Source organism: Parasteatoda tepidariorum, chromosome 7, assembly GCF_982258835.1.
Source record: "Parasteatoda tepidariorum strain Cologne lab strain chromosome 7, Ptep-v5.0, whole genome shotgun sequence".
Lineage (NCBI taxonomy): Eukaryota > Metazoa > Arthropoda > Arachnida > Araneae > Theridiidae > Parasteatoda > Parasteatoda tepidariorum.
The window spans coordinates 113,126,245-113,148,502 of record NC_141761.1 but is presented as its reverse complement, the minus strand read 5'-3'; the positions used below and the strand labels follow the sequence as shown (position 1 = coordinate 113,148,502).

The 22,258-nt window shown below is 31.3% G+C and overlaps 1 protein-coding gene across 2 annotated transcripts in view; it reads left to right on the top strand.

Annotated features, from left to right (window-relative positions):
* Nucleotides 1-5,454, top strand: part of Yif1 (Yip1d-interacting factor 1) — a 30,691-nt gene extending 25,237 nt beyond the window's left edge. For both annotated transcript variants that reach the window (XM_016058561.4, XM_016058562.4), the window contains exons 9-10: nucleotides 808-901; nucleotides 5,209-5,454. In XM_016058561.4, the coding sequence (XP_015914047.1) occupies nucleotides 808-901; nucleotides 5,209-5,382 (268 nt within the window). In that variant the 3' untranslated portion in view covers nucleotides 5,383-5,454. The remainder of the gene's footprint in view (nucleotides 1-807; nucleotides 902-5,208) is intronic.
* The last annotated feature ends 16,804 nt before the right edge of the window (nucleotides 5,455-22,258 follow it).

Below are 22,258 nucleotides of genomic sequence, written 5' to 3'. Positions count from 1 at the left end.
GTTACCACTACCTATTTAAATTTTTCCAAACTGGCCACCCTGGGTTACCCATATCAGTGATTGGTCACTATACATAAGAAGTAAATTTTATTGAAAATTATTTAACTGGAAAATATTTCTTTTTTTTTTTCATTTTATATGACTGAAAAATTTTAATATCAATATTCATGCTAAAATAATCACCAAATTTTTGCAAGAAACAAATATCAGCAATTGAGAAACTTTGAAAGGAAAAAAAAAAAATCTCGAAAAACTGATAAACTGGAATGCATAATCATTTTAATGGCAAGTGATTTTAATTGACCCCAATTACAAAAACTAAGCAGTAGTAGTTTAGTGTCTTAGAAATTGCAGTTGGTGTGCCAACATGGGTATATCAGCGAAGCCAACTTACTCCTGGCAGCGAATGAATAATTCCGAGTGGTAGTCTTAAATGTATGATTCTTGTTTTAGAAAATTTGATTTATAGGGTTTTTACTCACCACTACTAAATAATTCAAAGACTTATGTGATATGCCACTTTGGAACAGTTAGGCCGTGTTGAAGCTTTTTAAAGGTTGGCGAAATTGGCCAAGAATCTTCACATTTTAGTTTGTAGTTCTTTACCATTTTCTAAAATATTTGTTGAGCAGTTGGCATTTCTGGAATATACATATGTTTTTCAAGTTATGAAGATGAAATAAAAAATAAAAATATTTATTAATTGTAAGAAATATGCTATACGAGATTTGTAGTATTGAATATTTGTAGTAGCATTGAATAATTTATCTTTATTGTAATTGAATTTCCAATTTTTGTCTCTCCTAGCATGGTTGCAGTGTTAGTTTCTTGCATAATGTTTCAGACTTTGGGCTTTTATGCAGCATTCGGATACTTGACTTTATCTCTCGGATTCTTTTTGGTAAGTATATACTTTTTCTTCTTTTAATTGGTGTCAAAAGTATTATGTGCTGGGTATCTGTGCACCTGGAAAGTCATGGATTTTGGTATTGAACAAAATTTGTCATGAACTGTCATGATTTTAACTATTTTTTTAAAAGAAATCGTGGAAAGTCGTGGATTTAGGTCACCAAAAAATCTAATTTTTAAATTAACTTTACCCCTCTTCAATTTCACGGTGTTCCGAATATCTAAATTTGTAGTAAAATCCCCGCTCGTTGTCATATTTTATTAAAATATAAAATTTTTTTATCCTGTTCTTTAAAAATTATGGTGTTCTTTCAAAGAATGAAAGAAAGAACATCATTTCTATAGCAAATTATCTTTTAAATTCTGTGATTTTAGAATTTTTTATTTTATTTATTATATATTTTTTTTATTTTATCAATTTAAAACTATAGTTTAGGCTTTTTATATTACACTTACTTTTAAGAAGAAATAAAACAGCTTTAAATAATCTGATAATATATCCATACCCTCCAACTTATGAAGATTTTGAAAATAATTCTTTCTAGTGGTAGCGAACCAAAGTATAAATTTTTAAAGCAAATGGATCTCTCATAAAACTTTTATCAGAACTTAAGAATCTAGCCATATGGCCCGCACTTTTATAAGTAATAGTGGACAAGTTACGCTAAAATTAATTTTTTTTAAATATTAAGACATTAATTTTGCTACCGTCTGAAAAGAAGATTTCTGAAACTACGGAAATTCCGTAGCAGTTGGAGGGTATGTATATCTAACAGTATTTAGTTATTTGCTTTTGTATTTTTTTCAGCTATTTTATTGCTTGAACTCTTTCTTTACTCTGTTTTTTAAATTTAAAATCTATAAATATGAAGATGCAGAGTATAACAGTTTTGGTTATACCTATCATTTTAATTAATGTTATTATAATGCTTTTTTAAATTTATTGTTGCATTTTTGTGGAGAAAATAGTAGCTTTGTTAAGTCATGAAAAATTCTGGGAATTATTCATGAAAAGTCATAGATTTAAAAATCTAAAATGTAGCAGATGCCCTGTATGTGTCACAAACATAATTAAAGCTCTCACCAAATTATCCATGATGTTACCTCCTGCAGTTTGCAATCATATTTTTTTTCAATCGATGTATGTTATCGCATTTATCACTTTCTAATGTAGGTACTGTCAGTGGATGATGAAGTGTTTTAAGGGGCCGCAAAGAAAAACATGAGTATTTGAGAAGTGTTAGGAATATCTAGAGGGTCATTCATAAAGAATTATAATCATTTCTAACCCATTTTAAAATATTTCTTATAAAACAATTATGTCATTGAAATTAAATAAAGGCATTTTTTTAAAAACAAGACAATAAATGACTGTAATACTAACTTCACGATTTTAAGGCAGAAGGGAGCCATGATTTTTTTATGAATCAGATCGTAGGATCTTTTTTACTCCAGTGGCTTTCCTAAATTTCAATTAAAAGTCTGATATATTCTCTAAATTAATTAAACGTGCATTTGAAAAAAACTTCTAATATTTACAATTGAAGAACTCTGAAAAATTAAAATTTTTATTCATTTTATATAGAAATATAAATTAACTTCAGATATCCTTTTGTTATTCGAAAATATAACTCTTGTTTTTTATTTATTTGATTTTTCACTCAGTATTAGCTGTTCAAAAAAACATAGTGTTAAATTGCAGATCGACCTGATTGCATTCAGCAACGATAGTATTTATTTCACGTTTTTTATAATGCTTAAGAAAAATGATCTTTTATTTAGTATTTAATTTGAACTGCTAAGTAATTTTATTTTCATGCAAACTTTTAAAAATTTTACATATCAGTTTGTTAGTATAAAAGGTTTCCAACATTGATTTCAATAACGGTTTATTTTCAATAACTTAAAGACATGGTTAGTGAAATGTATATAAAAGAAATGTTTTTTTTTTGTTTCATTTTTAGCAAAATTTTTTGACTTGCAAAAATGGTAATGAACCAAAAAAAAGTTGGGAAACGAAGAATTAGATCCAGTAAATTAATTTCTGTATTTAAAATATACTTGAAGCAATTTTTTTAGTTAAAATTCTAAATAAAGTTAAATTCGCTAAATTAAACTGAATTTTATTAATTACATTACATAATAAATTAAATTAAAATATTAAATTTATTAATAAATCAAATTAACGGAATTAATGGCATAATTTGTATCTTAAAATATGAACTGTATTCCTTTACTAATGAACATATATGATTCAAATAGTCAAATACAAATTTTATTAAGTTAGAAACCACAATATTTATTGATAAATGTTATTTATATGTATTTAAAACAAACAAACTTTAAAAATGAATTACTGAATGAACAGGCAAAGGAACTGGCTTATGCTAAAAATTTTAAGAGTAGTGTAGTTAAATTACTTAATTTTAATGAAAATTTTTCATTTTTGTGAGATAAAAAATTTATTGCCGTTTAAGTTACAAATATTTATGCACTGGATAGGTAATTTTAAAAATTCATTGTATTCTTATTTTACTATTTTTAACATTTTTATTTAGAATATTAACGAATCAATCATAACTATCAGTCAATCAGATAACTAGAAAATTATTTGGGGTTTTTTCTTAACCTTGTGGCGGAATTTTTTCAAGCTTTCTGCGACAAAACTGTTTAGCACTAATATCTTTCTGCAAGATACTTTTGTAACTAACTTATATGTTGCTAATTTAAATCAACGAAGCCCTGTGTTTTTTTATTATAATATTATGTGAGATATTCTTGCATTTTGTTAAGAGAAGAAACACACTAAATATTTCCTTTTTCACACTTTGTAAATCATTATCACATTAAAAAACATGAAATAGTAATTTATTACCGAAGAAAAAAAACATGTACGAAATCACATGAATAACCAGACTCTTCAAAAAGGGGTTACTCAAATGTTTGTTTTGTTTCAAGATTAGATTGTTGTAATAAATAATGTTATATAAAAAGTGTCGCTTTTTTAAAATTATGGGGAAATCAATAGCAATAACTGCCAAAAAATCAATAGGATCATTGCCTTAAAAAGCAAATACTCAGATGCACGATTCCAATTTCTTATATTGTCTGAATTATTTAAGGGTATTTAAGAACCATGTGAAAATCGATATCAATTACTGCCAAAAGTACATTCAAAACATTACATGGATTTGCAATACTATCAGGGTAAATTGAGGGCATCAAAAAGTGTTTAAGATTTTACGTGTAAATTTCTGCAGAAAGGAAAACCAAAATTTTTTACTTCTCAAAAGAAAAATCTTCCTGCAAGAACTTTGTAACGTTCTATGATTCTGAAACGGGGATTGTTAATTACATTCATGTGGGTACAATTCAAAGACTGTAATTTTAATTACTTATTGCCCTGTGCCAGCGACCCGGCGACATTGTTGCAGAACGTTACAGAGTTCTTGCAGAATGATTTTTCTTTTGAAAAGTGAAAATAATTACTTTTCTTCAGAAGTTTACACGTAATGTTTGAATTATGCCTTTAGGTAAGCACTTTTTGGTGCTCTCATTTTACACCGTTATTATCATAAATCAATATAATGTTCCGATTGTATTTTCTGCAGTTATTGATATTGATTTTCATGTTGATTTTAAATATCCCTATATGTTTCAAACAATACGGAAAATTCTAATCGTGCATTTGAGTATATACTTTTCTAATGCAATGATCCTATTGAATTTTATGCATTTATTGCTATCGATTTCTCTATAGTTTTTAAGCTTGGTGTTTTTTATACAATATAACTTATTACAACAACCTAGTCTCGAAGCGAGGATACCTAGTCCCATTTGAGGAGTCCAATTAGCATGATTTCGTCGTCGATCTTTTTTTCGGCAATTACTACTATGGATTTCATGATTTTTATTTATTCTTTTTACTGTGATGATTATTTACAAAGTGCTAAGAAAGAAAGAATTTGTGGGTCCCCCCCCCCCCCAACAAAATGCGAGAATATCACCCATAATATTAGAGTAAAAAACTGTTACATGTTCAATTAAAAAAAAAAAAAATTTTAAACACAGCGCTTCTATTATTTTAAATTAGTAACATATATGTTTGTTTTTATTGTAAGCATCTTGCAGAAAGATATTAGTGCTCAAGAGTTTTGTCGCAGATAGCTCGAAAAAATTCTGCCACGAGATTTCTGCATATGCTAATATATTGGTGTGTTTTTCTCTAACTATTGAATTGTGTATGTATTAAAAAAAATTTACGTTAAATTTTTCTATAATTATGAATTTTTATTCCAGATTCGATCCCTGAGAGTCCTTGTCCTGCCAAAAACCACATCTGACCATTATTCTGCCAATAGTCGACAAAACTCTTATTTGTTATTAGGGATTTCTATTGCACAACCGATTTTAATGTATATATTAACAAAACATTTAGTTTTTAATCAGAAAATAAATGAATTAAAAAGTTAATTGTATGTTTATTTCATTAAAAATTAATATATTGTATTATATTTATTATTAATAAATTTATTCTAAATCTTAGACTAATGATTTTTTTTTTTGAAAAAAAAATTTTCATCATCTTTTTTTTGAGTCACTGGTTTCTGAACTTCTAGTTTAGTTTTATAATTGTGCTATAAAAAATAAACTGTCATGTTTTTTTTTTACAATTTGAAAATACTTGTATTCTAATAAATGTGTGCATAACTAATCAAGATGCGTAGCATTTTTAAAAAGTGCTTAAAGGTGCTTATTTTTGATTTACGTTTTTTAAAATTCCTAAAGGTGCTTTTATTATTCAGAGTTTGTAAAAAGTGCTTAATTTTCTAGAGATTTTTTTTCTTTGCCGTGTTGATTGTCATTCTAAATTACAAAAAAATGCATGATTTTCACTATTTTCTCTGCAATATTTATCAGAAACTAGCTATTTTATCATGATTATGTAAGGTTTTTGAAGTTTATTGATTTTATGTTTATGAATAACTGATAATAATTGATTTTTTGTTTAATGTAACTTTAAATAATAGAAATTTTTTTTATTTTACACGCTGATTATTGCACTATTTTTAATTTCACAGTTTACTGAAATGCGCAGAATTTCTTACAGTATCTTAGCTTCAGTTTCTATTTAATACCATAGTTTACAATATTATCTAAAAGTCCTAAAATAAGAAGGAAAATTTTTATTTGTTACAAACATTGAAATTGGATAGAAAAAAGATAATGCTGAGTTCAATGCCTGTAATAATAAATCTAGTTACAATGAGATTTTAAAATTTGTTTTCAAATTGAAATAAAACGATCTACCATGATACACAAACTCACACCCACAAGCCATACTGCATGATTGTTGCAAAAAATTTTCGATTCCCTTCGAAAGATGTGATGAAATTTGCAAAAAGGTAAACTATTCTACTTTTCTTTTGACTAAACTAATAAGAGCATGTTTCCTGATAACAGCTACCCACTGGATGGTCATCTCATGGAAAAAAATATGTTTATTTGAAGGGAAGAAGATTTTTGTGTCTAATTTCATAACTAAAAATATTATTGTAATGTATCTACCACTACAAAAATACAATTCCAATTCCCTAGTATATAAAACGTGTTAACTTATTCTATGATGAGGTACCTTTCCATAGATGAAGGTTGACATGGTCGATAACTACTCTCCCCACATTGGTGACCTGGACAAGTTGTGAACATGCCTACTTTAATGGATGGTCCACATTGAACAGTTGACTTGCTTGTACCCGGACGTAACGTTGACCTCACTCTGTTGCTTCTCAGTCTCGATCACACGCAATGTAGACACTCGACTGCTAAAGGCAACACAGGAGCGTCCACAGCCATGAACTTATGCAGCTCTCACGATCGGCACTCAAAAAGTACAATGATCTTAATACAGGTATTTGACAAAACAGCAATGAATCAACTAGTGGTATCCGTTCATCAAATTCTATCACAGATATAATTCTGGTGGGGGAGTAATGTAGTGCATCTACCACCACGAAAATATAATTCCAATTTACTAGTATATAAGGCATGTTAACTCAATTCTATGGTGGGGTATCTTTTCGTAGATGAAGGTTGACATTATCGATAACTACTATCCCCACAATTATCTGCTCTAGTTAGTTTATGTACACTCTATAACAAAAAAATCGACTCATCAAGAAGCAATCGTCCGATTGCTTTGAAATTTTGCATGAATGTTTTGAACAGATATGCGAATGATTAAAATTTGGTGTCCTATGAACGAATAGTTTGATCTCTGGCGCATCGGAACTGCGCATCCAGGAGACGTAATAAGGAGCAGTTCTTCAACGGTTGTTGAAACTTTCGGTTTGATTGCGATTCAGATTACCTTTCAACAACTTAAAAAATGCCTCGCTGCAGGATTCGCGCTCATTACGAGCAACTTTCAGAGTTTGAAAGAGGCCGGTTGGACAAATCGGAGAATCGCTCGTCATTTGAGTCGAAGATGCTGGCAAGGATGGGTGGAAAATGGCAGAGTTCAGCGTCAGGATGGTAGCGGTCGACCTAGGGCTACACCAGAGCGTAAGGACAGAGTGATTGTCCGAGCAGCTGTCACAGCGCCTTTATCTCTATCAACCACCAGACGTTCAATCCAAACACCAGTGTCCATCATGACCATTCACAGACGGTTGAGAGAGCGAAATCTACGCTCGCGGCGACCATTACGCCACCTGCTACTCACACTGCCGAGCCAGATTACAGTGGTGCATGGCTGGAATGATACTGACTGGGGACGTATAGTCTTTAGCGACGAATCTCGCTTCCAACTGTGTCCTGACGATCATCGAAGACGTGTTTGGAGACGCAGAGGGGGGATCCTGTCTTCACTATTGCATGCCACACCGGCCCTCAACAAGGCATTATGGTCTGGGGTACCATTTCCTTTGACAGCCGGACCCCTTTGGTCGTCATTAGAGGTAAACTTACTGCACAGCGGTACGTCGACGACATCCCAAGACCTGTTTTGTTACCGTTCCTTTTGCAGCGCCCTGGGCTGGTTTTTCAACAGGACAATGCCAGACCACATACGGCACGTGTTGCTATGAACTGTCTGCAAGCTTGTCAAACTCTTCCTTGGCCTGCCAGATCTCTCTCCCATCGAGCATGTCTGGGATATGATGGGAAGGCGATTGCATCTGGCACGGAATGTTGATGACCTCGTTCGACAATTGGATCGAATTTGGCAGGAAATACCGCAAGAGACCATCCGGGAGCTTTATCGGTCTATGCCACGCCGTGTGGCAGCTTGTATCCAGGCTAGAGGCGGGTCAACACCTTATTGAACTTGTTACTGTAACTCTGCAATAAATTATTCAATTGTTCTGAAATTTTAATCATTTACTATTCTGTACATTGTCTTCTTATCCACCAATTTTCGTTTCAATCGGACAACTCCTTCTTGGTGCGTCGATTTTTTTGTTATAGAGTGTATTTGAGGGGAACAGTTAAAAGTGTCACTTTCTGGAAAATCTGATCATTAGAGCAAAAGTTATTCATGATGATATATATATACATTCTTTTATTAATTTATTTGGAATAATGTACAATGCGCGAGATAAAAAACGGACCACCCTTAATAACTTTTGATCAGATTTAGATTTGTTACTTGCAGTACTGACTGTTATAATTCTGTTTTTGGTTAAAGATTTTTTAATTATTTAAACATTATTTTAAATAAAATTATTTCAAATGATAAGCATTTTATTATTAATAACAACCAAGACGTTGTTAAATATTTGAATTACAATAATATTAATATTCTGATATGTGATTGTGAAAATCTATTTACGAGTATACCATACAATAATTTAAGGAATATTTGTTTTGAAATTTTTGATAATTATTTAATGAGTAATGAGGACATTAATAAGGAAGATTGGATAAATTTAAGTAATATAAACATTTTTGAAAACTATCTTTTTAATGGTATTTGTTTTTACAGACAAATTAAAGGTATCTCAATGGGAAATTGTTATTCAAGTGCATTTGCTAATATTTTCTTACATTTTTGAACAAAAATTTTTTCAACATAATTTATTAAATGGGTTTAGATTTATTGATGATTTAATTATTTTTGATTATAATGATTTTGATTTAATTAAAGATTCATATCCTAAAGAACTAAATTTATTAAAGAGTAATTCAGATGAATTTTTAGATCTTGATATTAAACTTCATAACCAAAAAATTTTCATCGGATTATAGGATAAAAGAAGAGATTTTAAGTTTAATTTAATTCCAACTGATACTTTAAGAATATTTTGATTGGTTAAATTATTAGGTTTAAATTTATTTGTAATAATAAAGCAGATTTTCTTTCAGCTATCTGGAATTTCAAGATTACATTAGAGATTAATAACACAGGTCTGCGATGAAAAAAATACAAGGGGTCTGACAGCTGAACTTAATGTATTGTTTGGTGCTGAAATGGAAAAGGATAATGAAAAATGTCCATCACGTCGCGTTTTTTAGAAAAATTCAATTTTACTGGAATTTTTATGAACATTTACCATAAAAAAATTTTGTTTTTGAATTTCTTCCCTTCTTGACTGACCAGCACTCTACTTTGGTCGAATCTACAAAAGTACCCCTCTATTACTACTTTTTGTCACCGTCCCTCTCTCTGCAACAATCTCTCTCTACCAACAGCGTCGCGAGAATCCTTATCTAGGTTCGCTGACCTCTCAGAAACACTAGCAAGCTTAATAGGGAGTCATTTTAAAGTTTGCTTTTTTCTGTGCGTTTCGTGAAACATCGCTTTGTGTTCAAGACATTGTGAAAATTTCCCAGATGACTTTTGTTATACATGCGGTGAATACAGTGTTGTTAAAAATCGCAAGAGGAGCATTACAGACTATGTAAGACAACTTTACCTCGCATATTTCGACATGAAACTCGGAGATCAGGACAAATCTTGGGCACCTCATAAAGTTTGTGTGCAGTGTCTCAATGATCTACGCTTATGGCATCAAAGAAAGAAGACTGCTTTACGAGTCGGAATTCCCATGATGTGGAGGGGGCCCCAAAACCACTTTGATGATTGTTATTTTTGTTCCTGCCATGTTCGTGGGTATAACCGGAAAAATCAAAGACTAATATCTTATCCTGATAGCATTCCATCGGCCATACTCCCTGTTCCTCATGTACCTAATGCGCCACTGCTGTTGCCACCAACTGAATTACCAATCATCTCTTCAGACTCGGAACATCCAGAAGTTCAAGGCTCCGATATCGAATATAAACCATCTCTAGCCGGTTTACATCAGCCCTCCTCTCAGGTCTCTTAATGATCTGACTAGAGATCTTGGCCTTTCGAAAGAGGCAACTGAATTGTTAGGCTCCAGACTGAAAGAAGAAACTTATTGGCCAAAGGGATATCTTTTTATTGGTACAAGAAGTGTGAAAAGAAATTTCTTAAGTACTTTAATGAAGAGGAGAACTTGGTCTATTGTTCTTATGTTCCTGGATTGATGAGCAAATTTAATGTCATCTACAATAAAGATGAGTGGAGTCTGTTTATAGATTCATCAAAAAGAAGCCTCAAAGCTGTTCTTCTTCATCATAGGAGCCGGTATGCATCAGTACCAGTTGAACACTCAGTATATTTAAAAGAAAGCTACGAAAACCTGGCTCTCGTCTTGAACAAAATAAAATATATCCACCACAGTTGGACCATTTGCGGTGATTTGAAAATTATCTGTATACTTCTTGGTCAACAAGGGTAATTTATATAGTACCCATGTTTCATTTGTGAGTGGGACAGCCGTGACAAGACTCAACATTGGGTCAAAAAAGAATGGCCGAAGAGACAAAATCTTGACCCAGGCACCCAGGGCCGTTTTATCCATTAGGCACTGTAGGCAACTGCCTAGGGGCCCCGCCACGTTCAGGGGCCCTGTGCTACAGAGAAAAAAAGTGACAATGTTTCTTAAACAGTAAAAATTTAATTCGAAATTTCAATGACGATTGTCTTGCTCTGTACATTACATCGACGCTATTTTAGTATATTTCTGAACGCATTCCAAATTAGATATTAATATTATGGTAGTTAGTTCATATATAACGCAGTAATATAATCGCAAGCAATTTTATCGCGGTAATTTTAACGCCGACTAATCAGATGACTATACAGCAAGAGCAGCTTTTTTAACACAACACGCTTGAAAAACGCGCAAAATTCTACGTTGTGAATGCACACTTACTGTTCTGGTACCTACCATAGGTGTGTATATTCTATGGCCAAGCTACCAAAGTATGTAAAAATAAGGTTGGCAGTACTGGTTCGTTCGTCGCATGACTGGGGAATTCCCCAATCCGCTAAATACATACGTTGTATTCAGAGCCGTTTTTATGTTCATAGGGGCCCTGGGCCAGTCATTATCTGGGGGCCCTTTATGAGTAAATTTAGAGAAAAAAATTTTATTTTGAATAATTTTTTAATTTTTTTTTATTTTAGGAGTAAAAAACATAAATTAATTATAAAAACTTATATACATTATTTTTATCGAAAATTTAAGGTAACAATACTTTTCGCGCTTTTTGAGAGGCGAATCTTCTATCACATCATCAAAATCAATTTCCTGTAAGACATACAGTTTGCTTTGCAGCTCAAAATCTGTAAGACTTAGAAACATCAAATTATGAAGGTGTGCAGAAAATATGCTAGGAGTTAGAAAGAATACAAGAAAATACAGTTTGATTATTAGGGTTTTTTTTATAATCGTTGAAAAACTGACTCAATTTTGAGCCAATGTTTAACTACGTAGCCTTGAAATTTTAAAACCAATCCAGAAGACAAGGAAACTCCTGGATCAGTTCGCAGAGGTATTGAATTGTCATAAGAACTTGGAGGAGTTTATGACCCCAACAGATTTAACATGCACCAGTCACCATTTTATACATGGGTATTATTCGGCCGGCTGAATTCGAACTTCCATTCTTACGAGCAGGAGTCCATAGCCCTACCAACCAAGCTATCGTGGCCAAGTTATTAGTTTATTTTATAACAGCCCAATCAATTTCGAGTTTACGACTACTAATGTTCAGCTCCGTAGCCTTGTAATTTTGAACCCAATCCATCATACAGGAGAACTCCAGGATAAAGTATTGGAAGAAATTTTTGCCTTCATGGAGGACGTTATGATGGAACTAACCCGCATTTACGGTACATAGAGAGGAAGAACACGAGTGCCTTCCACGGTTAGCCTGACGGTAAAGGGACTCTAACCCATGATCCGTCTATAACAGAGAATATTTCACGTCAGCACTGTGGTCGGTAAAAGTTGGGTGTGAAATTCATATCGACCAGCCATCACTGGGATTCGAACTCGGTGCACCTCATTCAGAGGAGAATGCTCTATTCCTTGAGTCCATCTTCATTGAGTAATAACTCTGCGGCAGGTGCCAATTTTCTAATTTTATTAATTGGTACGAATTTTATTGATTTGCCGAAATTTAGTCATCTTCAAAATATAAATGGTAATCCAATCGTAACTTTTGTAGAAAAAAATATGGAAATAAACTGTTCTTATCCATCTGTTCTTAACTTCCTATTCTGCAATAAATGCGGAAGCAACCACAAGGGTTAATGAGCAAAATGAACAGGGAGCGGAGCCTTCTAGTTTTTTAAATAATTGTTAAATTATTAGTTTTTAACATGCATACTTAAAAAAAATAAGAAAAACATTTTTCAGTATTAATAAATAGTAATTAAAGACTGTCATCAGATGGAATAGAACCCACGATCTCACAGTTTTGTGTTAGATTTCATAATCATCAGCCCCAAATATACAAACCTGCCTTGCGGATATTTTTTAAAATTTTTTTTAAATTCAATAAATTAAGTCATTTGGATACTTAACATTCTTGAAAAATGCTTTCCAAATTGATCAGTTCATTTAGAAGTGAACCATAATTCGGCTTATCTTATTCATTTTCAGCTTATGCACCAAAAATAAATTCAAAACTAGACTAGATATAACACAAGGACTGCAAACTTAACTGTCGGATATAAAACCTTATTTAAGACTGATAATGATAAAGAGATGAAAAATCTACATTCCTCGAATTAAATATTTTAAAAATAGTCTGCTTTTAGGTTATAATGTTAATTACCTTAATCGTAATGTCGGGGTTCCGCCAATAGAAGACATTTAATGTATCAATGAAACACACTAAAGCTTTATATCAGTTAGCAATTAGTTTTAGAATTACAATTATAGAATAATTATTTTTATTATAGAATGAAAGGTTTTAAAAGACAAATATTTGTTAATGTTTAATATTTAATCAAAGAAAAAACATAACCCATATTGAAATCTAACGAATAGCCCCTGATAAATTTTGTGACTAAAAAACCTGATTGATTTCCGGATTTTAGAAACACCTTCTAATTTTACTATTCAATCAAATTGGTTTCGATGTCTTTCATCCCACCTATCTCATTAGTGATTCAGCATATTTTGATATCATTTTTGTTTCGTTCTTACTTAACATTAATTTGTTTGTGACAATTATTTTTTAAACACATTTTTGCGAGAAGCTTAAAAATATAATATTGAGGGTATTAACTGAAATATTATTATTATTATTTTTTGTATGCTTCTTTTACTTATATATCATCCACACCGACAATTAATTGTCTGCTCTAAATACTGTGATAATGTAAAATGAGATAGCCAAACAAAACGTACGGAGTTATTTAAATTCATGTTCAAAAGTATTAATTATTTTTTTGAATTGACAATTTCAGTCATCTTTTAGGTATTTAATACTGCAGCATATCACATGAAAGTATTAAATATATTACACAATAAAGTAAAATAAAAGAGAATTCTGATCCTTAGGAACAGATATTAAATAGTCTCATCATCGAATGATGGAGCACAATTACCTTTTAAAAAAATAAAAAAAAATTTTACTTTTTAAACTAAAAATTTGCTTATTTTTAAATAATTTATTAATACTCAAATTGTTGAAAAGATGATATGATAACGAAGCTTTTTATTTTATTCAGGCATTTATTTATATTTTTTTCATTTATTTTTATTTTATTAAATTAAATGCACACGTTTAAAATAAAAACAAAGCTGTCAAAATTTCATATATAGTTTCGATTTACAATTTTAAGAAATTGTTTCGACCTTGATTTGGAAATTTAAAAGTCTTATTAATTAAAAATTTGAGAAGCCTTATTAACTTTAGACACATAATAACAACAAAAATCAGGGAGTTAAAAATAGAAACGAATATGATCAATAAACAATAAAATCATAAGCAAACTAAATAAATTAATTTTGTGTACGAAATATAATATTACGAATTAAACATATTTCATATTTAGGGGAAACGTGGAAAATTTGGTCATACTGGAGTTTTAAAAAGTTTTTTTCTCGTGTTTAAACATTTGTTTAGTTGATGATCATTTGATTTCAATGCTCGATTAAACAAAATCCTATGTCGTTTCTGTCTATTAGCAGTAAGTAAATTAAAATAAAATTTCATTTGTTATCTCAATTTCATCCAGAACAGAACAAATCAAGAGTTTTGGCAGACAGGCCAGTCAAAGAGGGAATTGAATATTGGCCGGCCATTTAAATAAATAAACAAAAAAATCACAACATATATATAAAAAACTGCGCAAACCTTTCATGTTTTCCCTAACCACAACCAAAATTGATATAATAAAAACACTTGCTTACCTCCAACGCGAAAGATTTATGTCTTCTTATTATCCAACGAAAATTTGATGTAGAAATTCCAATTCACGGATTCTCTTACGATTAATTTGAAAAATAACAAAATAAAATCAACTACAAAAGTTAAGCAAATAAAACTATTGGGCTAGTTGAAATATTTAAGATGATTAAAAAAAATGCTTTTATAAAAAATTAAAAAAAAAATATATACATTTTCTATGAAAGAAAATTTAGAATTGAACGAGGCCCAATTTAAAGGCACTATGGAAATCTCAAGACAGAGTGACCCAATGGAATTCTAAGAAGACTCTCCCCCTATTTACAGTCCAAGAAATTTTTCTTCCTAGAAATTTATGAGCAGAAATCAGACAAAGGGGTGTTTCTGTGGATATCTGATATTTTCGAAGTTAGGAAAAAAGAGCCCCGAGGCAATATAAAGAAGCTAAAGACATTTTCCCACAGTGTAAGGTGAGAAGGCTATTTGACAACTCTGTGGGTGGTAGCTACGAAAGTGGGGATATTTTCATTAGTGAAAAGAGCTTTTTATTGCTCTTTTAGTTAGAAAAGTGAAGAGTAACAATTTTATATTTGTAAACACTGCGATTAGATTTTGAAAAGAATCCAACAGTGTAAGAAAGAAAAAAATATGTATATTATGGGCTTCAGAGGGCCTCAGCTCTGAATAAAACTTTAAAAAAAAAGAAGAAAAAAGTGGGGTTTGGGGGCCCTCTTAAGTTATAAATAATAGAGTTAGAATTTAAAAAAAAAAAACAATTAATGCAATGAGATTTTAGACTTTTGGGGGCCCCATTAGAACTCGGGGCCCTGGGCCAGGGCCCACTTGGCCCATCCTTAAAAACGGCTCTGGTTGTATTGTATTGTTCATAGACAACATTTTTAATGTAATCGTTGAATTTTCACTTCGTGCAATTGAATTTTCACTTCGGCTGAACGTTTCCTTAAATTTCTTCTCATACAGAACCACAAAGGGGAAGAACTAGCCACCGAGAATTGAAATTAATTAAAAACTGTCTTCGTTCAACTAAAACCGTTTAAATTCATTGGCCATAATGGCAATTGAAAATGATGTATTGGAAAAGGTTAACTTTCAGGATGTCTTGAACGATTTTGTAACAAAAAAAGTTAGAAGAGTTAATATTTAAGCTTATTGTATGATTTTTTTTTAAATGCATATATTAATTACTTATATTCTTTTCGTTTGATTCAATATTTTTATTGAATAATGTAATAATATACTATATATAATATACTGTGATATATAATAATTAGGAAGTTAGAAGACGGTAGGGGAGGGGGCCCGAGACGAGCATTGCCTAGGGGCCGCTACATGCATAAGCCGGCCCTGCAGGCACCAAGAACGTTATTCGAAACAGCTTAGTTGATCCGAAAAAAGTATTGTTACCTCCGCTACATATAAAATTAGGTGTAATAAAGCAGTTTGTCAAGGCTGTTCCAAAAGATGGCAAATTGTTTCAAATACCTGTGCAAAAAGCTTCCAGGTTTATCCCAAGCTAAGTTGAAAGAAGGAATATTTGTTGGTCCAGATATCCGCAAACTCATGAAGAATAAAGAATTTGGGACTAACTTGACAGAAACGAAAAAAGAAGCTTGGGTTGCTTTCAAAGATGTCGTCAGTAAATTTCTGGGCAATTACAAGGATCATGATTATAAGGAAATTGTTATAAAAATGCTGGACAAATTTAAAACGTTGGGTTGCTCCATGAGTGTAAAAATGCTTTTCCTTCACTCACATGTGGACTTTTTTTCCTGAAAATTTAGGAGCAGTCAGCAAAGAACAAGGGGAAAGGTATCAAGATATCAGAGATATGGAGCGTAAATATCAAGGAAGATGGGACAAGAACATGTTCTCTGACTGATGTTGGATGATAGCTCGGGATAAACCTGAGATTAAGCATAAAAGAAGATCATCAAAAATACGTTTCAGTGGAAAGCGAGTATATACTTAAATAGAAACTTTTCTCTTTTGTTTTTTGTTTCAAACTTTCATATACACAGACACAATATTTGTTATTCTTGGTTAATCGTCAATTTTACTTAAGTTATCTCAATAAAAACAAATTAAAATAGTATGTTGGTGATTTTCTTCTAGAAACTGATGTAAAAAGTTTGAACACAAAGAACTTATTGTTTTTCTCTCTACCAGAGGTGACTTCTGAGGTCTGGTAACAGTATTTTTTATTCATTTTAACCTATAAAAAATTAGCTGATAGCTCAAAAATCAATTTTCTTTCACAAGATTAAATTTCACATAGATCAAAATGAATGAAGAGAACAGTTACCGGATAGTACATGCAAAATTGTTTGAGAGAATTCCTTTCCAAATAGGATTTTAGTAAAAACATTAATATAGATTTTATAAAAAATCCTGAAGTGATTGGGAAAAATGAAGGTCATTCTCGAAATCAGCACATCAAATAACTTATAAATCAACAATAACTTCTCTTGTATTTTTCAAAAAGTTCAATTTCGCAGGCTTGTGTAATTTTCCTTTTAATTATGATATTTTGATTCAAAATATTTTAAAGACGTTCAAATAATTCGGCCGATATTGAAGCCCGCATAAGTAGGCATATGCTGTGAAATTCAGGATTTTTTGTTCCTGAAGCATGTAGATGGCAGCCCTTTTTTAGAATTTTTACTCAGTGAATGTTTTTTGCTTTATTTTTCCAAGATTTTCACAAGGGGTCAGCACTTGATTTATTTAAGTTTTCTTAATGATTTGGCAATTTATATTTTATTTTGATTTGGTTATTCTAACTGAAACTTTATTTTTCTTATATGTAGGCGTTTCACTATTAAGTCTATGTACTTTTAAATTGCGTTCGATTGTCATTAATTTTTAATTGCATTTACATTTCAACTTTTCTAATATTCGACAGTTTTGTGTGTTGTCAGGCAGTGTGTCCAAGTGCTGTCTTGCTAACTCACATATCTTGAAATTCTCTTCGTTTTCTGCTACAATTGTATTTCTAACTTTCTAAATTAAAATAAGACGAATTTTGTTTTAGAGCTTTTCCATTTTGATTTATTATTTTAAAATTTATTTACTTATTTTGTCTTTTTCTGAACTTATGTAAATCAGTTTCATTCTTTGATCAGATCTTCACATTTTCAATATGACCTCAAATATGCCAATTAATTAGTTCGGACGATTTTTTAAATTGCGAAATCAGACGCTTCTCTTTATAAACATACCTTTTTCTCGACGGATTCAGATTTCTTAATCCAGAAATATAGTAGGTAGCCGCAATCTGGGAAATATGGTCTCTATAGTTTGGTCAAGAGAGCAGTTCAAAATTTTGACCTTTTAATAGTAATTTTACTTTTTGCGTATTTTGCTATCTCCAGAAATTCTTAAGCGAAAAGAAAATCGCATTTTAAAAATTCGATTTTACAAGACAGATTTATTCGACAGATTTCACAATAATTTAGTAATAATGAATATTTATTAAAATTTATTTTTTACATAGAATTATCTTAGGATAAATGAATTTTATAATTGTGTGCAAAAACTTTTCAATTCACTTTAAAAGTTCTCGAAATATGCAAAAAGTAAAATTAACTTTAAAGGGTTCAAACTTCAGATTGCTCATCTGAAACTATTGGGTCCTTATTTCCTAAATTGTGGCTACTCCTTTTTATTTTGGCAGTCAGAAATCTGAATTCGTTGTGACAAAAAATATGTTTATTCAAAGAAAGCATGTTTTTGTGTCTGATTTCGTAACTTAAAATATCGTGTGCACTAATTAATTAATACATTTGAGGTCATCCTCTCCAACCATTAAGAAAGAGTCCTGGACGTTAAGATCCAAGCTTTAGACCAAAAGTTATTCAGGTTGGTTTGTTTTTTATTTTGCTCACTGTATACTGGAAGCCACAAATTAGTTAAACTCTTACCAATGGTTATTGCTTTACATTTTACTTTGTTGCACAAAAAACTATACGACTTAAAAATTAAGATTGTGTGTAAAAAATTATACAGGGATTATGATGGAATAAAAAAAATTAACATTTGATAATTAGTTTGAAAATTTTTAATGCCGGAAAAGCTGTTCTTATTTATGAAATTGAAACTAGTTTTTATTTTGAAATTCCCATTCGAAAATTATTGGAATTTTAAGTACTTTTTTTTTTGCCGTTTGTACTTGTTTTAACACTGACTAATTTATCCATTATTGTAGCAAAAATTTATTCATTTTTCTTGAGATCCCTGTTTTATAAGCTCTTGCTTGAGTTGATTTCGAATGTAACAAAAGAAAAATATTACATTTTGTCAAATATAAATCTTAACATTCATGTTGTAATTTTTAAAATAGAACAAACTTATTTCAAATGAGAGATTGACAGTTTCCAATTTGAACTGTTACAATTTTACTTTTAGTGAGTAAAATTACTTTTAATTAATTTTTTTATTGTATCACACATTCTGTATTTAAAAAAATTTTTCAAGTTTAGTTGATTATTTTTTAAATATAAGTACAGTAGAGTCCTGATTATCCGAGTTTCCGCTTTAATCGAGCAACAATCAAATATTTTTTCTAGTTCATTTTTAAACTACCGCTGCAGGAAATTCTGAATTTTATCTTCCGAACACTCAGGAAAACAATCTGACGTACAACACGAGATTACCGATGAAATAATCGTTAATATCGTCAATAATAAAAATGAATCTAGCGAAGATGATGAAGACTGACGATGAAAGTCAACGTACAAAAATCTCTCAAATAGATGAACTAAAGGCTATCGAAAGTGCTGTTGAATATATATAAAACAACAAGAAGAGACGACACCAGCCTTCCTATTATCCCTAAAAAAAATGGCGAAGCATTGCAACTGAAAAGTGCCAAAGTAATGTAAAACAAAAAACGATTAAGGACTTTTTTAAGTAAAAACTCATTAATTCTCATAAAGTATGCTCTTTTGTAGTAAGTATTGGTGGAATTTATTTGGATAATGCAGACAGGTTAGCAACAATGGTCAATCAGCTTCAGGTAGCATTGATTGGTAAATCTAGTGCTGAAAACACACAATATGTAGTAGTTGAAATGATGAAATGCCATCATCATCATAGTTGGCCAGACAGACCAACGTGGGCCAGTGCCTTCCTCTGAAAATTTCTCCATAGCGACTTTCGATTTATCCTTAATCTCCAATTCTTTTCATTAATTGCAAGAAAATCAGACTCCACCGAATCAGCCTATCTTAACTGCGGCTTCTCCGCTTTCTTGTTCCAGTGGGTCTAAAAAGCAATATACATTTTATTGTATTGTCATCACTCGTTCAAATTAAGAGGGCCATCCAATTCATTCTGCTTATTTTTATGTATTTAATAATATTATGTTTATAAATCTTGTGCAGTTCAAAGTTAAATCTCCTTCTCCAGTTATTGTTTTAATTTACACCACCAAATATCTTTCTCTCAAATATTGTGATACAATTTTCATGCAGTTTGCCATTGTCCAAGATTCAGAAGCAAATGTCAAGACCGGCCTGACAAGAGTTTTGCAAATTAAGAACTTTTTTTTTCCAGAAAGAGACCTAGATTTAATAAAACTTCTCAGCCCATAGACAGCCATATGGTCAGATTTTATTTTGAGCTTGCCAGATAGAGTCAGTTTCTTTAAATTATTTCAGGAGACATATCAGTAATAAAATTGATCCTAAATAAGTTGAACTCCTTACTGTTTCAAAAGAATCTAGTTCAAGATAGGGGTTTGGGACTCTGTTTTTGGAAATGTACAACCTGAATAATTTTCGTTGTAAAATGTTGAAGTTTTAAATTTTTTTTTTTTTTTTTTTTTTTATAAAATCTTTCAGATATTTAAAAATAAAATCTAATGTTAAACGTAATTTTATCCTTCGTCCTAATTCACTTCATTTTTCTACTTTTTAGCTTCTTTTTCCTTCAAAAAATTTATTTAAAAAATATTAAATAGTGAGTTTTTGCGAAAATTTCTTTAATTTTTAAGATTGATCTCTTAGAATGCTGACTTTGTTTTCTTGCTGCCGAATTTTTAATTTTGGGTTGTGATTCTTAAGTACAAGTAACTATAAATACTCTGGTGATAATTGGCTAGTATCAAATAAAAGTTGTAATTTTCAAGTTAATAATTTTGTTGTAATTTTCAAGTGTAAGGAATTAATTGAGAGCATTTTAAAAACTGTCATCAACTTTCGGTTGAACCAATCAAATAATCATTTCCGCATTCAAGTATGATTCCGCTGGGGAGCAAATTTTGTTGCGTTGTTATACTTGATCTTGCCTAATTCGGGATCTAAAATTAGTTTTGCTTCTACAACTACTGATTTTTTTAAAAAAAAAAAAAAAAAAAAAAAAGGACGTATTTCAGTCCTTATTTAGTCCAAAGATACAACTTTAAAAACGTTGTAGATAACAGGAGTCGCGTAACTATTGCAGCAAACTTCTAAGTGAGTTAAAAGTACATCAAGTTACAGGTTTCAAATTTCATTGCATAGGAATCTATGCTTGGAAATGTACGAGACTAGAGACGCTTTCCTTATTATGACATGCTCAAAAGAAGCAACAGTTCATTATGGATGGTGTTTTCAATAGGAATGTAAACAATAACAATCTCGAGCTCGGCACCTACTCTAGTTCAGGTTAAAAAGTTTGCAGCTGCTTACTACATGTTATTCTGATAGGCGATGTTTTCAAACGGATAATTTTGTTTTCAATAAAAGAAATAAATTGGATAATTTCTGAGCTCAAATCTGCCGTATTTCATAAGATATTAATGTTATTATGCAATTCTGGGGAGTTTGGAGTGAAAATTTGTTTTAGTTATTTTGTTATTTATTATTAAAAAAGGTGACATGGTTGCTAGATTTTGAATATCTCGCTTTTTTGGCAGTCTTGATTTGGCCTCTTTCCATTTGTTTATTACTGTTTGCTCGTGTTGCAAGCTGTGCACCATCTTACGTTGGTGTTAACACTTTTAGTATTGTAAACACAAGTATTGTTAGCATTGTAAACACAAGTAATAAGTAATCAAATACATTGTTTGCAAGAATCTCAAAACACAATGATGCCAAATGCCTTTAACATACAACTGAAACAGTAACCCGGAAATTTAGGCAGTCCCGAGCTTGCAGCGTTCCCTAGTGTAGAAAACCCCATCTATAGAGTAATGACGGCTTTGGTCTCTGACAGAGCCGTGGTGGCTCAGGGGATAGAGCTTTCGCCTTCCAATGAGGTGAACCGAGCTCAAATCGCAGTGATAGCTGGATGATACGAATTTCGCACAGGGCTCACACCGACCATAGTGCTGCCGTAAATTACCTACAGTGGTAGGCGGATCATTGCTTAGAGTCCCCTAGCCGTCAGGCTAACCGTGGATGGTTTTCGTTGTTTTCTTCTCCATGTAACGCAAATGCGGGTTAGTTCCATCAAAAAGTCCTCCGCGAAGGCAAATTTCCCCCAATGCTCGATCCAGGAATTCTCTTGTCTTCTCGATTGGGTTCAAAATTGCAAGGCTACGGTGTTGAACATTAGCAGTTGTAAACCCAAAGAACTTGGTCGACTGCTCAATGACGGTTATAATATAAAA